General features: G+C 46.2%; 1 protein-coding gene and 1 long non-coding RNA gene across 5 annotated transcripts in view; one reads left to right on the top strand and one right to left on the bottom strand.

The window, feature by feature from the left end:
- Window positions 1-242: 242 nt before the first annotated feature.
- Window positions 243-14,967, top strand: LOC135316222 (uncharacterized). 2 transcript variants are annotated; one of them, XR_010375655.1, is made up of 3 exons: window positions 243-339; window positions 567-711; window positions 14,888-14,967. It is a non-coding gene; the product is annotated as an uncharacterized LOC135316222 (long non-coding RNA). The 2 variants fall into 2 exon arrangements; XR_010375656.1 differs by lacking the exon at window positions 14,888-14,967 and adding an exon at window positions 1,391-3,794.
- The window catches only part of CDK5RAP2 (CDK5 regulatory subunit associated protein 2), an 83,348-nt gene continuing 73,977 nt past the window's right edge, over window positions 5,694-15,064 (bottom strand). For all 3 annotated transcript variants that reach the window (XM_064468813.1, XM_064468814.1, XM_064468815.1), the window contains 5 exons: window positions 14,789-15,048; window positions 12,330-12,476; window positions 10,144-10,282; window positions 6,754-6,800; window positions 5,694-5,906 (listed from right to left, as the gene is read on the bottom strand). In XM_064468813.1, coding sequence (XP_064324883.1) covers window positions 5,847-5,906; window positions 6,754-6,800; window positions 10,144-10,282; window positions 12,330-12,476; window positions 14,789-15,048 — 653 coding nt within the window. In that variant the 3' untranslated portion in view covers window positions 5,694-5,846. The remainder of the gene's footprint in view (window positions 5,907-6,753; window positions 6,801-10,143; window positions 10,283-12,329; window positions 12,477-14,788; window positions 15,049-15,064) is intronic.

Genomic DNA, 15,064 nt, shown 5'->3' with positions numbered 1-15,064 from the left:
ATGCATAATGCATGCTCCAGCAACCCGCTTCAACACATCACCCAAGTAAATTCTTCCAATGGGGCTGGGGGGAAGAAGGAGGAAAAAAAAAAAAATCATACAAGTATCTTTCTAAAGAAATTACAAGATAAACACATAAAAAATAGGCACACAGGCCTTTTCTAAAGAGGGTTCAGTTCAAAACTTAAAGGTTACGTGGTTGCCGAGTGCGGAGCAGCAGGTCTGACCACATGATGGGGCAGGGCAGCAGCGGGTCCCGCAGCCCCTGGATGGACGGAGTGTCCAAGGGCTTGATCTGGTGGTGCTGGGAACTTCTTAGCGGAGTGACTTCCTGGGTGGGTAGGTGGGAAAAGGGGTTACTTGTTGGTTATTTATCACTCTTGATTTGCTGGTTTGTAAAGCCATGTTGCAATTCTACATTGATGCTCAAAGCTAGATTTTTGTGCTGCTTCTCTGGAGACAGGAGTGAGCTGGGCCAAGTACGGATTTTGTGCGGCAGGATGGAGAGGAGGGGTCCAGGAAGGGGGGGGGGGGCCACTGAAGTGACTTGAAATCTTTGTCACCAGCCCCGGAGCAATCTGGGTTTCCCGCACCGTTGCCAGTTGCTGCTCTACAGCCTGGAGAAGCTGGAGGCTGCAGCCTCTCCGCCCTGCAAGGGACTTTTTCCTGCAAACAGATGCCACAGCCTTTCCCTCTGCAAAAAGGCATACGGTAAGTGACTGAGCTGTGTGTGCACGCTTCGTCCCCTGCTAGATCGGAATTATTCACTGCAGGATGGCAGGAGGCAGCATCCCTCTGTCCTTCTCTGCGAGCACTTCCCTCGGGAGCGATGCGCCGCGGTCGGTGCCTCGTGTGAAACTGGGATGCCGAACTGTGAGTCCAGTGTCAGAGTCTGTGGTGCAGAGAAACGGCGTTTTAGGAGCAGATGGGGTTTGGTGTGCTTCTGCTTCGCCCTGGAAGGTGAAGGTTGGCCCATCACCCCAGCAGGGTTGCTAAAGCGAGCAGAGGCAGGGGTTTGGTGCTGGGCTGCCTGCCCCGGCCTCGGCAGGGTGCCACACCTTGGAGCGGTTTCTCCTCTGGAAGGCAAAGCCCCTGAACAGGGCCTGGGGGGGCTTTGCCGCGAGGGCGGCGTTACTGCAGGCAAAGAGCCGCACCAGAACTTCAGCAGGCGCTCAACGCGCTGATAACGGCACCTTGGCCGTAACGCCCGTGGCTTCCGGATCGTTCTGTTTCAATGTAGGGCACGTCTTAAGACTGTTTGGGATTGGGCTTTTTTTCATTTGAGTAATAAAAAGTCAGTAAGCCCTGGCTCCAAATCTCATCTTTCTAATGTCATTCACACTAATGAGCTCAGGCCCGATCCAGCGAGGTGTGTTTGGATTTATTTCAGCTTCCCGCAAGCAGGAGACGTGCGAGACGGGCAGCAGCACAAACCCGGAGCGGCGGCTTTGTGCTGGAGGATTTGCGGCCGCAGGAACGTGCTGGGCTCTGCACAGCTTCGCCCAACACCAGCTCCCAGAGCCCCACGTCTCTGCGAGCACAACTTGCTTTTGCCATCTAGTGGCTGTCCCAGAAAGGCTCAGAAATGGACCTGGGGAGCCAAGGTGGAGATGGAAGAGGTCAGGAATGGAAAAGCCAGGGAGAAATGTATGGGGGGAGGTGTCTGTGCTGTCCAAGCCACTTTTTTTTCCAAGTTACAGACACGAACATGAGACCGGCCTGCCAGGCTTTGCAGAGCACCCTGCTGGTACAGAAAGGCTAGCGTCGGGGTTCTTCAGCCTGCGCGGCCCGGCCAGAGCGTGGCCTCCCCGGTGCGACACCGCCAGCGCCGCGGGCGCGCTCGGCTGGGCGTTCGCACCGTCCGGCGGCCGAGCGCCCGCCACGGGCCGCAGAACCCGCACCCGGAGGTGCGAATGGCTGCGCGCAGCCGCCTGGAAGCCCTCGCCGGGGCGCGTCGGGGGCTTTAATACACGCGGTAGCACGGGCGCCTTGGCACTGGCGCGGTTTGCCCTTGCACGTGCGCCTGCTCCCAGCGAAGCCATGCCTCTGCTTCTACGGTCACGCTTTAACCCGCAGCCCACACCTGCCCGGGGTGGAAAAAGCTCTGGGTACCCACGGCTTCGCACAGCTTGTGTCCGCGGGGGGGCCGGGGGCCGGCTTTGGCTGCTTCTACGTCAGGCTTTTGGTGGCCTCAACTCAAAAGTGTTGCTGCTTTCTTTTTCTATCTTTCTTTCCATATTGTCATTCCTGCTGAATTTGGAAGCGATGACGGGATTCACCCTCTATCTAGTTCAGGAGCGTTTAAAATAAACCCAGTGTGTAAAGTGGGCACCTTCCTCTGCTCGGCTTTTCATGCCAGCACCCTGCCCCTTTCCCAGGAGCCGCCGCGGAGCCGGCCCTCTCCGCCCCGGCAGACGGCACCCCGCAAAGCCCCACCGGCCCCCTGGCCAAAAGGGAACTGGCAGCTTTTGTTGCGATTAAAATACCACACGGATCTGCTGCACTTTTGTTTTGAAATGCTTGAATGCATTAGCATTGATTTTTTTTTAATACAACCAACCACCTGTGATTTTTTGAATACCGTTTCTATTCGTCCTCTTTGGCAGAGGTAATTCTAACGCTGCTGTTGCGCTGCCCCGGAGCGGGTCGGCGGCACCGGGTACTGGTGTGGGTCTGAAATGCACTGCTCTGCCCCAACGGCACGAAATACGGCCTGTATTAGGTGCTCCTACATAGCTGCGCATGTGGTGGGGCACCTGAGGCGATGGAAAAGCCTTTTCTCTTTTTTCCCCTTAATTTCACCTGGCCTTAGCACCCGAGAGGAGCGAGGCCGCGGCCTGCCTACTGCCCGCAGGGCTGCAACGGGAGCCGAGCGGGCCAAGGCCGCCGGCCCCGCAGGTCGCCCCTTCCCTGCTCGGCTGCCCGCAGGAGGGCCGCAGCTCGCCCGGCTCCCGCACCCACGGCACGGGCAGGATCGCACCAGGCGACCGAGCCCCTCCTTTAAGTCCGTTTGCTTACGTGGCTTATTTTTCTCCTGAATAATTATTTTTAAAGGAAAACTTAATTTTGTTTAATGGGAACAGAGTTTAACACTCCATAAGCTTTGTCTTCCGCCGCCCTCCATCTGGTAAGCTTTTTCTTTTTCTTTTTTTTTTTAAATTATTTTTAAACCGGCCCAGTAAATCGTGTGTGTTTAAGAGGCACTTCTCGTTCAGATGAAGTACTTTGATCTCACAGGATCATCTGTTTTTAAAGAGCTAATGCTCTGCTACCTCCCACCCACCCCGCCACCTCCCAGGAGCGACTGTGCCCCCCGATCTGCCCCGGCGCCGGCTCTGCTCTGACCCGCACGGGGCAAACGGAGCCCCTCGGAAGGGAAAAGGGGTCGGGAGCAGCGCTCCGAGAGGGCACAGCAGGGACCGTTAAGAAGTAAGGGACAAATCATCTCAGGAAAGGGAACCATTTCATGTATTTATTTATTTATTTTTAAGTACAGATGGTGTGGGGGGAAAAAAAGGCCGCGGGAAGACCAAGAGACGGGGTGTACTATATATAGCCGTACAGCTGCTTCCTTCAGGTGTTGTAACTCAAAAACGTAGGATGATTAATTTTGAAAGTCGAAATGTATAGCAGATTCTGATTACATCTGAGTGTCTATAATTTAGCTACTTAGTAAAATTAACTTGACGTTTTTAGTGAGCCGCGAGGACAATAATGTGTGAAGAGACTGAAGAACAGGTTCGCCTGCATGCTCTTCCCTTACCTCCCCCCTTTTTCTTCCACTTTGCAAAGTTTATTTTTAACTTCTCCAATTTTTCCGGCACCTTTCCTCGACGCGGGCAACCGCGTCTGCCTCCCGGCGGCGCGAGGGCTCGCCCGCCATGGCGTGAGCTGCGGGCTCAGGTCCGGGCTGCAGGCTGGGGTCCCCGAGGCGCGCAGCCCCACGGCGCCTGACCCCTCCAGGAAGGCTGTGGGACAGCCGGGACAGCCACTTCCATGCTTCAGAGAAGGCCCGTTGCTGTGGCCGTGTGGCGAAAAGCAGGTCACAGCAGGCAGCGCAGCGACGAGCGGCTGAAGGTGCTCGGCTTTATGGTGCTTCGCGTTACCAAACGCGCGCGGGCACCGCGGTGGTTGGGGGCCCGGGCCGGGAGCGGGGCGGCCGCGAGCTGCGCCGTACCCGCCCGGGGCTCGGCCCGCGGGGACGCCGCAAGACCTCTGACCGGTTCATACCAAGCTGCGGGTTAGAGCCGCTTGGCGGTATTCAGCGTTAACATCCAAACTGTTGGGAAACTAATCTGAACAACCAAGGGGAGCTAGTCGGACTCGCCTCAGCCTCTGCAGGCGCTGCACGCGCTACCCGCCCGGCCGCCGCACCTCGCCCCAGCCCTGTTTCAACGAGCACGAAGCCGTGTTTTCCGTGAAAGCCATCACACGTTGGTTGCCTTCTAGGGCGCAACAGCCAAGGACCCAGTACAACCACAACTCGGTGAGACGTCCCAGGCCCGGCGCTAACCTTCTTGGATGAGGGGGGCAAGTTGTCTCGTGTAACGGGGACCACCCTCAGCTTTGGGAAGGAAAAAAATCACGCTGCGTGAACCTCGTTTAGTTCAATAGAGCTGCGATTGCACCATAAAGTCTACTTTAGTAACCAACAATTACTTTAAATTATGGTCTTGTTAGGGTTCAACGAAACTATTTTCGCCATCCAGCCGCGCCTGCGGGAGCTGCGGGCCAGCCGGGCTGCTGCGAAGGGCAGCGCTCGGGCAGCTCCAGCTGGAGGCCGACCAGCAACGGCACCGGGCAGGACGAGCGGAGCACAACCGGGAGGGCGTTGTGCTGGTGTTCCCTGGCCTTGCCAGAATGCCGCTACCGCAAGTGTCGGCATGGGAGGCAAAAAGCCACAGTGAAAGATTCATTTAAATGTAAGAAATATTTCTCAGCAAAAATGGATTTCAAAACCGTCTGGCTGCGTCCCTCGGGGCCTTCTGTGCTCTGCCCGGGGCTCGGGCGAGGGGGCACGGGGGTGACGTGAACGTTTTGCCAACAGCGAGGTGTTTTTCCATCGGGGCTTCTCAAAAGCGGGTTCCCAACAGCCCCCTTAGCGGTGACAAGTGCTTGGACCCCGCCCCACAGACGCTGCCGGGAAGGACGGGATTAATTTGAGCTGAGCTCTACTGTGGAGGCTTTGCTCAAGAAGGGCTCAAAGTCTGATGGTTCAAACAAAACACAAGCAGATTTGTGATTATTTTTCATTTTAATTGTCTGATTCTAAGTAATATTTTCAGACCTAGCATCAATCTAAGTTTCTAACAGGGCAATAAGCTGCCTGACGCTGAGCTTTCTTCCAAAAGAATCTTCCAGATACATTTAAAATGCTTTAAAATATTGAACATTTCTCATATTGCTACAAAACAGTGACAACTGGCAGAGGTTGGGTTTTTTAACCTACATTCTTTTAGCAGCAGAGAAACGGGTTGGAAGGTGGAGCACGTTCTGGGTTCCTTCAGGACCTGTTTGGCTCTAACAACAGGTTTATAACATGACAAGTACAAATATAAAATTTCAAATGAGCCAACTTTAAAAAAATCTGGATTTTTCTTCAATACCTCCAGTACCTTGCTTCTGTAATAAATATTAAAAAATGTCTTTTACATTACAGAAAACGTTAAATAAGTTATTTACCAAAAGATTTCTTCTTTTTTTTTTTTTTTTTTTTCTTTTCTGCTTTTTGGTGAAAGGCTGATTCCAGTAAGAGCTGAACAAACATTTTTACATCAATAAATAGTAAGGCATAAAGAAGCAAACAACGGTCACAGGACCGGTCCTTATTAGCGGAACTTTCTCCTTCAGAGAATCCTTTTTTTGCTGGTGCAGGAAGGTGATTTTTGATTCTCCGCTGGTGAGACCTGGTTAGAAAAGCAGTCATTATAACGCTGCAAAAGGATCTGCAAATAGGAGCTTCTGTGTTCAGCAAATCTTCAAATTAAAATCATAAGACTTCTGTAAGCAGAAAGACTTTTTTATGTCATCACTTTCCAGCTCAGGTGGGCTGAGACGACAGCACGGCAGCTGCAGAGTGGGGTGTTCGGGGCGGCACTGCTCTGAGGGCAAGGGAGGGGAGGTTCAGGGGAACGGTTAGAGGGAATTTTAAGGAGGGGCTGGGAAATGTACAATCACTCAGAGTGAAGCGGTGAGAGCAGAAGGGTGGGATTTAGGAATCAAGATGTGTATCTCGTCCTTCTGGGAGTAAAGGCTGAACCTTCTGGGAGAAATCAAATCTGAACAGTGATTACTTAAACACTCAAACTAATTTAATACGCTGCATTAGCACGGAGCTGTTTGCAAAAGCTTTGCCTGTTGGGTCTGTATTTTTTTAAAAAAACGGCACCGCCAGTTACTAGCACATACACAAGCTTTAAATTCGGGTTCCTTTTGTGAACTTATTCAGTAGGCAGGTTATTGGACTGTGATCTGCAGAAGATAAACTACTGGAGGAAGATGACAGACACGTATATTAACTTAGGGAAGGCATCAGAAAGGAGAGGGTTTAGCTGTTTACGTGGTTAGTCACAAAACTCTAATTTAAACATCAAACACGAATATTTATCATACTAAACTGCTGTCGCCCAGACGTGATTAGGCAGCAAACCTAATGCAGGTCAGACTAATCCTGCAAAATGCTACCGACACAGCAACGCGTACTTCTAATGAGTATATACCAAGGAATTAAACGCAAGCAAAAATTTCACTTACTTCCAGGTTTCCTCTAGCCTTCTTCAAGACATCATGAGTTAAAACCACTGGAAAGAAAGAGGAGATTAAAAAGAATATTGCACAGTCTTTCTATAGTCTTAAGACCAAATATGAAATAACGTATGACCTCCCATGTACACGACGGGCAGCGACGAGGCAGCGGCGCACAGCCCCCTGCCACCACTCCAGCTTCCTTACCACAACCCAGAACTGCTGCTCCCTCCCGAGCCCTGCTCAGAGGCTGAGGCTGACCTACAAGCAACGCCAAGCTCAGGGCAACGCTGTACGAGCAGACGGAGCTCGGGCAGAGAGGACGAGTCACTCAGGACCACTGGGCTGGTCCAAAGCAGTGCCAGCACCAGAACGCCGTTTCCTACCCCCAAGCCTATGTTCCGTCTAGCACATAATCTGCTTTTCAGATCGAAACGTCAGGGAAGCGTTGTTGAGGTTTTTCTACCGTAACAAGACCGACACATGTGAAAACGCACAGAGCTCGTCACTACATTTAACGTGACGGGCATGAACAGCCCCCTGCGGTACTGACGACCTGGTGCCCTCGATCTAAGTCATCGAGGGAAGACTTTCTGTTAAGTGTGAGAGGAGACGGTGCATGAGCTAAGCACCATTTGATCTCTTAGGAAGCCTCCCTGGGCTGGGGAGGGGGCGGTCAGCAGGAGCGGGGGAGAACGGTGCAGTGGAGAGGTTACGGGGGACGATGGGCTGGGAAGAGGACAGATGGCAAAAGCCATCTCCTCCAGCAGTTCAAGGGCAAAGCAACCTACATAGGCTTAGGGGAGATCGTGCCAGTGGCTTGCTCTGAAGGGTTCCAAGTCCCCGCCATTCATCCAGCTGGCTTGCCTGTGCAGGGACAGCACGAGACCTGTGAACGGAGGAGGGGATGCTTCCAAACAAACCCGATATTTAGAAATGTCAGGTTAAATATGTGATTCTCTAATCTGTGTCAGCTCCATAACTGCTGAAAAACACCATTCGCAAGAACCAATTTAATATTCCAGTCTCAAAAATAAACAATTTAGCCATAATAAAGATTTTTCATTACAATAATAAGAACCCAGCAACTCCAAGGGTATAGCTGTCATGAGATAATTATACCCTTGGCAGATTACTGCAATTTGGCACTGCATTGTTACATGTTCAGAGGTTCAGATGAGGTTTATAAGCAATGAGTTCTCTCACCAGAGAAAGCACACAGACGACTAGGAGCCACAAGAATGTTCCAGTCTCTGCCTCTAAATATATTTAGGAATGCTCAACCAAATAACGGAGGGAACGTGAATATCCTCAGCGGAGGGGCGAGCTAACAGGGTGTTTGGAGAATGAAGGCAGGCAAGGTCACCTACTGCAATGCCTTCACTCTCTTACTAGCAAAAGGAGGAAGGAAGAAATAACAAAAACAAGTGTAAGCATCCTAAAAAAATCCAGCCGCTTCGTACGATCTACCGGCTTTGTCATATGCTTGGTCAGGAATTTGTGTACAGATGCAATTTAGAAACATTTCTGAAATTGCTCTTTAAGGCAAAGGTAACCTGACATCCGTTAATTCCCATAATCAAGGAAACTTACAGAAAATCTTATCTAGGTCTTTCTGTGTAGCAGAGTGCTCTCTGCTCATAAAGAACTCTGCTAGTAAATTCATTTCACCTGGCAAACCAGATTTTTTCTAAATCAAAAATATTAAATTCAGTACATGAAGAGAATTTAGAGGATGTGACACTAATAGCAAAGCTGCCGCTAGTCAGGTAGCACTTTGCGTTATGGATTTCAGAAAATGCAGGCTTCATTTTATTAGGACCTAGTTCAGATGAGGTTGAATGCCCTGAAAAGGAGTGAGCAAAATAAAGGGGAAATGTACTGTATTCTTTCTGGAAGTATGGCTGGGTGCGGTGGCCACGAGGATAACATTCTGGCCATAAGGGTAAAATCTCTGCTGATTTACACTCTGCTCAGCCCTACTGAAATTACCCACTGCATCTGAGATGTCACTGGAACTAGGAACCAACCAAAGTAAGCCAGTAAATCTACCCTAGGGATATTATTTGGACAGACATAGTAGCATAGCTTTGATTTTTATACGACAACGCCAGACTGAACTATTTAATGTTAAAACCTGAACAAAACGTAATTTTGGATTGAATGTAAGTAACTTGTGCGTCACTTAATACAACAGGTCTGGAAAAACTAACCAAAAACCAGCCCATAAATGCTTAAAAAAATCTGCAGGCAGAAGATACATGTTCCTTAGATAGAAAAGTTGCAGGCTACGGAGCAAAGTAACATTTATTCCTCTACACTGCATTTAAATGATCTGAGTAATTAAAGTATTACGGCCATTCTCATAACTTCGTTGTGACATGTAACAGTCTAGAGGAATTACAGATAATACAAGTGCCATCCCAGCACAGACAGAGTCATTTAGCCCCACCTCTTAAGAGAAAGTAAGGCTAGATTTTTTTCTTAAGAAGAAAATGGAGTCCTCCTCCCGCAATACACATACTGCCATAGCATGAAGGTAGGGGAGAGGTTACCTCCCTTCAAATCTCTTCTGATGAGTGATTAGATCTCTTATTAAAAGCCACCTGCCTTACACAGCTACAACACAGCCCACCTCCCACTTGTTTTCATGTTTCCACGTAATCTTCTAGATATGGCTGCTAAAGGTAAAATATTATTTCACAGCATGTCCTAATTTTTTCTTTAAAAAATGCCTCATAGTAAGCTTTTGTTTCCCTTGTTCTAAGACTTCTGTTCTCTTGCACATCTCAGTCTGGTGCAGAGCATTGACAAATCTCCTTTGTTGATGCCTCCTTCGGCTTCTCCCAGTATTCAGCTACCCAGTGCGATACATGCAACAGACAGGAGCCTCAGAAAATCTACAAGCCTAATTCCACATTTGTCAAGACTGAGGCAAAAATCACAATTTTGAGAAGGACAATGTCAAAAACTGCGCCTGGAATGGTCTAACAGCAACAGAAACTTTGCCCCTGTCAGGAACTGTTGTAGGATAGAAAACTTGGGGAATGGCAGTACCTGAAAGGGAGTAACTCAAGTAATTAGTGGCAATTAGTGGCAGCTGCATGGATTGGCAGATCGTCAGCAGGTTGTGTAAAACCATGAACTGCTTCTCATGTTATTCTATGCAGCCTTTTGTAGCTGGGCAGCTTCCTCCCATCTGAATGAGGCTCCACCAGTTCTGTACAGTCTGAACCTCACCAACTGTTTGCACCAGCAAGCGAGTGCGCGCAAGGAAACGCCACTCAGAGCAACTGCATAAGAACAGGTGCCCAGATTCCTTTTGTTGCTTCTCCAATTTTAGATGTAGCTACAGGTTACGGAAACAAAAAAAGAACCAGTAAGAAAGCACACACTTACACTGGTCAAAGATGACCTTCTCCATGTTTTCCTTCAGCTGGTTTGTGGAGTGCAAGCGTTTCACTGTGCTGTGTAACTTCTTCTCTTGCTCAGACAGTTTCTTACGTAATCTAAGTATTTCTGCTTTCATTCCTTCATCCTAAATTGATGTAAGAAAATATTATATTCAAGCATTATATAAAAGTACTTTGTACATTGTTAATTGCTAAGTACTTTTGTACAAGAGGCCTCAAGCTTCCTTAGAGTATGAGCAACCTGAAGGAGTGAAGCCTCACTGAGTGCCTCTCCTTCCACATTCGCGTCCCCAGTGGCATGATTCTGTGACATCTGCCAAGAGACAATGACAATTCTTCGCTGGCTTTTAGTGCAATTAATTTTTCTGCTAGTCTGAGAGAAGTCTTAACACCAGCACCTTTTTTTGTTTTTAAACTTCCATTCCTCTCTTTTTTTGGTTTTTTTTTCCCCCCCTCAACTGGAAAATATAATGAAGGCCAGTGCCATGGGACCAGCAAGCCCTGTCTGCCAGGTTCAGAACCTCCAGCTTCCTTCTCCAGCATCCTCTTAATAGGTGATAACTGCCTTTTGCTGAAGGGCTGAAAAGCATTGTACAAATGACCGGATGCTTTTATTGCAAAATTATTTGACAGCATCATTACTCAAGGTTCAGTTTTCAGCCCCAATTCTGACCAAGCTATGGTTAGTATCTTAAAACAGGACTAGGAGTAGCCCTGACACAGCCTGCTGGTATCGCTGATCTGGATCCTCATGAAAACTTAAGCTTGGATGTTTTTCTTCTTGTTGTGCCACTTGTTAAATAATAGTATCATCTGGAATTTGCCCCTAGCATTAAGCTCTTCAGAAGAACTGATTACTCACAACTCCTGTGGGGCTGAAGAGAAAGCAGTGAATCCTCAGCATCTTTTAGAATCGAGCTTCAAGAGATACTCTTTCATATACTGCATTTAAGACATCAGAAGTATTCTAATATCCTTAAGATCGCTCAGGATGCTGGGTAACAAACTCTAGAAAAGATTCTGTTGGACTCTAATTAAGTGCAGTCCTGGGAACTCAGATCCCACACAGACTAAGGTCAGGTTTTAAGTGGCTGATCAGATCAAGCAGGTTTAGATCAGTGCGAGAGCAAAGCATTCGATGCATCGCACATACACTGAAAGACCTGTGTGTGTACCTGTGTATGGTATGTCCAGATACTGCAATCCAGGCCAGCATATAGCTATGTAGAATATACACATAAGGATAAAAATGGAAGTGTACACGCTTGCCAAGACATCCCAAACAGGGAGCTGAAACATCAGCGAAGTATATAGACAGCACAGTTCATTCTTACTGCTTTTGGATTTTACACATTTAAGAATGCGAGAGAACAACAACAAAAATGTTATTAAAATTATATCTAAAATATTTACTTTCCTAAAGTTGGGGTTTTTTTCCAGCAATATCCTGCCTCCCTTAAGAAACACATACAAAAACCACAGTGAAAACACGTTAGATTTATTTTAAAGCCAGAGTTTGAAACAGTTTCATTACTGAGTGGTGGTACCATGACAGTATAGATAATTCATTCCTCATTCCGTTTACTTCCATTCATTTGCATAGTGCAATCCTTTTTAGTTAAAATGTCATAAAACTTGTCTCGGGGTTTTGTCACACTTTTAAAAAAGCATCCTATTTTACAGCTTAGGCATCAAAAACGTAAAAGGAAAGTGTAGCTCAGATTACATCAAAGTTGCTTAAGTTTCTGTTGTTACCAGTATATGCACAATCACATTGAACTTGGCTCTATAACAGGGAGTCCAAACCTTTTCTCGTTGAAATGGAATGTTTGCCACCTGCCTAGGTTCCCTGAATATCATGTAACAGGGTTAGAGATTACATCTTCGATATAAAGTATTCTGTAACTAAACACCCCGGTGTACAATATGGTCAGGATAGAAAGCCAGCACACGTTCAGCCTTTGCCTTCAGAGACGAGAACTAACTAAATCCATGTGTCCAGAGGCTGGGCACCCTGGGCTCATGATTTTCAACAGATTTTGCCAAATGACATGTTCCTAACTCGTGTGTCTTCCTTGACAGGTGACAATATTAAAAACAAACAAACAAAAAACCTAAAAAGAAAAACACACACACACAAAAAAAACAACCCAGAATGAAACATAATATTACCTGAGTGCCATGGGTAGTACCGTGTACAGCTTTCAGTGGAAGGGAAACCCTCCAGAGAAGTTTCAGTAAACGTGCAGCCTCTTCTAAAATCTGCTGTACCGTGTGAGTATTTGCAGATAAGCTGTGCAGTGATGCCTGGTCTGGTACCTACATTATGGGATTAGAGACATGTAATATTTTATGCTTAAAACTTTATGAAAATGTAATCCTAATTAATGGTTTAAACCCAGTTGGTGTCATTTCATACTGAAGATGACGTACACAGCTACTGCGTGCCACAAAAGGTACCTTGCTAGTTTGTTAGGCTGCTGAATTATGCATTATCTGAGAATTTCAGGAAGGGAGGGGATTCATCCTAATCAATAGCCATGATTAATAATAAATAATAGATTATATTTACTAGGCTTACTATGCCACATGGTAATAGTTGGCAACTCTCTTCTTTCTCCATTTGCATTCCGCATCACATTATTTGAAAGTCAAATGATTACAGACATCAATTTAAGCAATATAGATGTTTCTTCCTTAGCAGACCCTTTAAACTGTTCCATTTAATGCTAAAATAACTATCAGGACACACATAAAATGTTTTCCTCTGCTGACAGATGAGAAAACCAAATTGAGGAAATTGCATAAATGTCAAATAAAGGAGGGAAAGAATGCAAGGGAGCAAATGAATTGCCAAAGCAATGGTGATACAGAAGGGGGAAGGGTAATGAAAGAAGAGCATTCACAGTTCCTGCCCCGTGCAGCATATCTTTTCAATACTTATTTAGCATTGTTATCTAACCAGAATCCTCCTGTCACATAAAATATCCCATTTGCTAAGTAGTTTGAAATGTCAGTGATGTAAAGCTTGATAGGAAACTGCAAATTGTGAAACTTACTGCTTTTATCTTTACACCAACAAAACAAGTTAAAAACTTACAGAGATATTACTTTTTCAGTCATTATCAGTATCTTAACTAGGTCATTTGAAAATATATGATACTTCACAGAGTCTTAAGTGTCATTCAGCCATCATTTTACTGTGTGAGCACACATGAGATACTGCAAAAACAGTTTCAGAATTGTTGAAGGCTGCATCTTCAATAGCTTTACTAATTATAACTAGAATTTACCCATGCAGTAAAGACCTTCTGGTTTTTGAAGAGCAGTGAGCATGTTTTTTACATCATCTATATTATCATAAAACCATAGGGGTGAAAAGGACCTTTATTAATCACCTAGTTTACTCTCCCACTCCAAGGCAGGAAAGCATAACATGTAATTTTTCAAACATTTGTGTAATCTGTTCTTAAAAGCGCCTCCAGGAACAGTGTCTCTATGCAGCCTCCATTCCAGTGTTTCACTATTTTTACCACTGACATGTTGTTTTAAATGCCCGATCCAAGCCTCTCCTGCTGTGGCTTAAGTTTCTTGGTTCCTTATTAGCTCCCACAGACATGTACAGATTGTTCCTTCCCTTTTGCTGACGCTTGTAGGTAGATCTGTCTTATTCAATCCACCCCACATACACTATCAGTAACTGTATCCAGAAATTAACAATATTAAATAAGAAAAAATTAACATAAGTCACCACTAGTTGTTCTCCTGATTCTAGAGGAAAATAATTCGTATTATTCAATACAAGGCAAATATTTTACTGGTATAAGAACTATTATGTCTAAGACTACAGCAAGAGCACCATGACCATATCACTGTGTCACACGTGACACGGAAAGGATGAAACACTATGTCTTAGAAGAAGACGACAGTATTTGATCATTAATGAGATATTTACGTTTCTAGACTAGCTGATATTGCTGAAGTGTCCAACTGATACCAGGAAGTGGAAAAATATTAAAAACCTCCCTACTATGAAACAACCCTCATTAGCATACATCAATCATTAACGTACAGATATCACCTGGTGTTACTAAAGGGCTGAATACAGGTAAGTGGGGAACTTTATCTCCCGTATATCAGATTTCTTTTAACTGTCTCATATTTCCTGGGTTTATCCCAAGCCTTCATTACAAGAAAATCTCCTTAATTATTTTAATCTTGAGGTGACTGACACATACCCCTAGTTTAAGTCCTTTCTAAAGCATTTTGGAGTTTTATCTGGGGATTTTGTTGTTGTTTTTGTTTGGCTTTTTTATCGTTTCCAGTGTAACAGTCACCAATTCCCATAGTAAAAGCAAGTAGTTTCACCTTGTTTCAAGTTGCAAGTAAAAGCGAGATTGCTTATTAAAGGACCGGAACTAACTAATTTATCCGTAGCCTCATTAACCCAGAATCACAAATAGGTGCCTGCATCTAGATGAGACTTGGACCATCAAGGTTGAGGTGTCCTGACAGTGTTATGCAGTTAATGGTGCCTGCTGCACCATTAACCTAGTTCTTCGCTTTTGTAACCCATGCATTTCACACCTCTAGGTAAAATCCACCATCCTCTAACAGCTTTCACTGTTTACCTTTATTCCATGCTCCTGCAGTTTCGTACCAGTGACCTCTCTTAAAGAAATCTCCATTTCTGCTAAAACCTGTTGACCTTCTGAAATCTGTTTCCGCAGAGCATTATAATCCTCAATCAAGCCAAGAACGTGGCGCCCATTTCTGTCTGCCCACATACGATGTCCAGGCACAAGGCGAGGGGTACATGCCGTGCTGGAAGATGAAGTGCTGCTGCAGTGTGAAGTGCTGTCTAAATCATCTTTAGAGGCTGAGTGCGTACCTGGGACAGAAAAATA

This window comes from Phalacrocorax carbo, chromosome 18, assembly GCF_963921805.1.
Source record: "Phalacrocorax carbo chromosome 18, bPhaCar2.1, whole genome shotgun sequence".
In the NCBI taxonomy this organism is placed as follows: domain Eukaryota; kingdom Metazoa; phylum Chordata; class Aves; order Suliformes; family Phalacrocoracidae; genus Phalacrocorax; species Phalacrocorax carbo.
The sequence above is the reverse complement of the archived record's forward strand: the minus strand, read 5'-3'. Positions and strand labels throughout refer to the sequence as shown.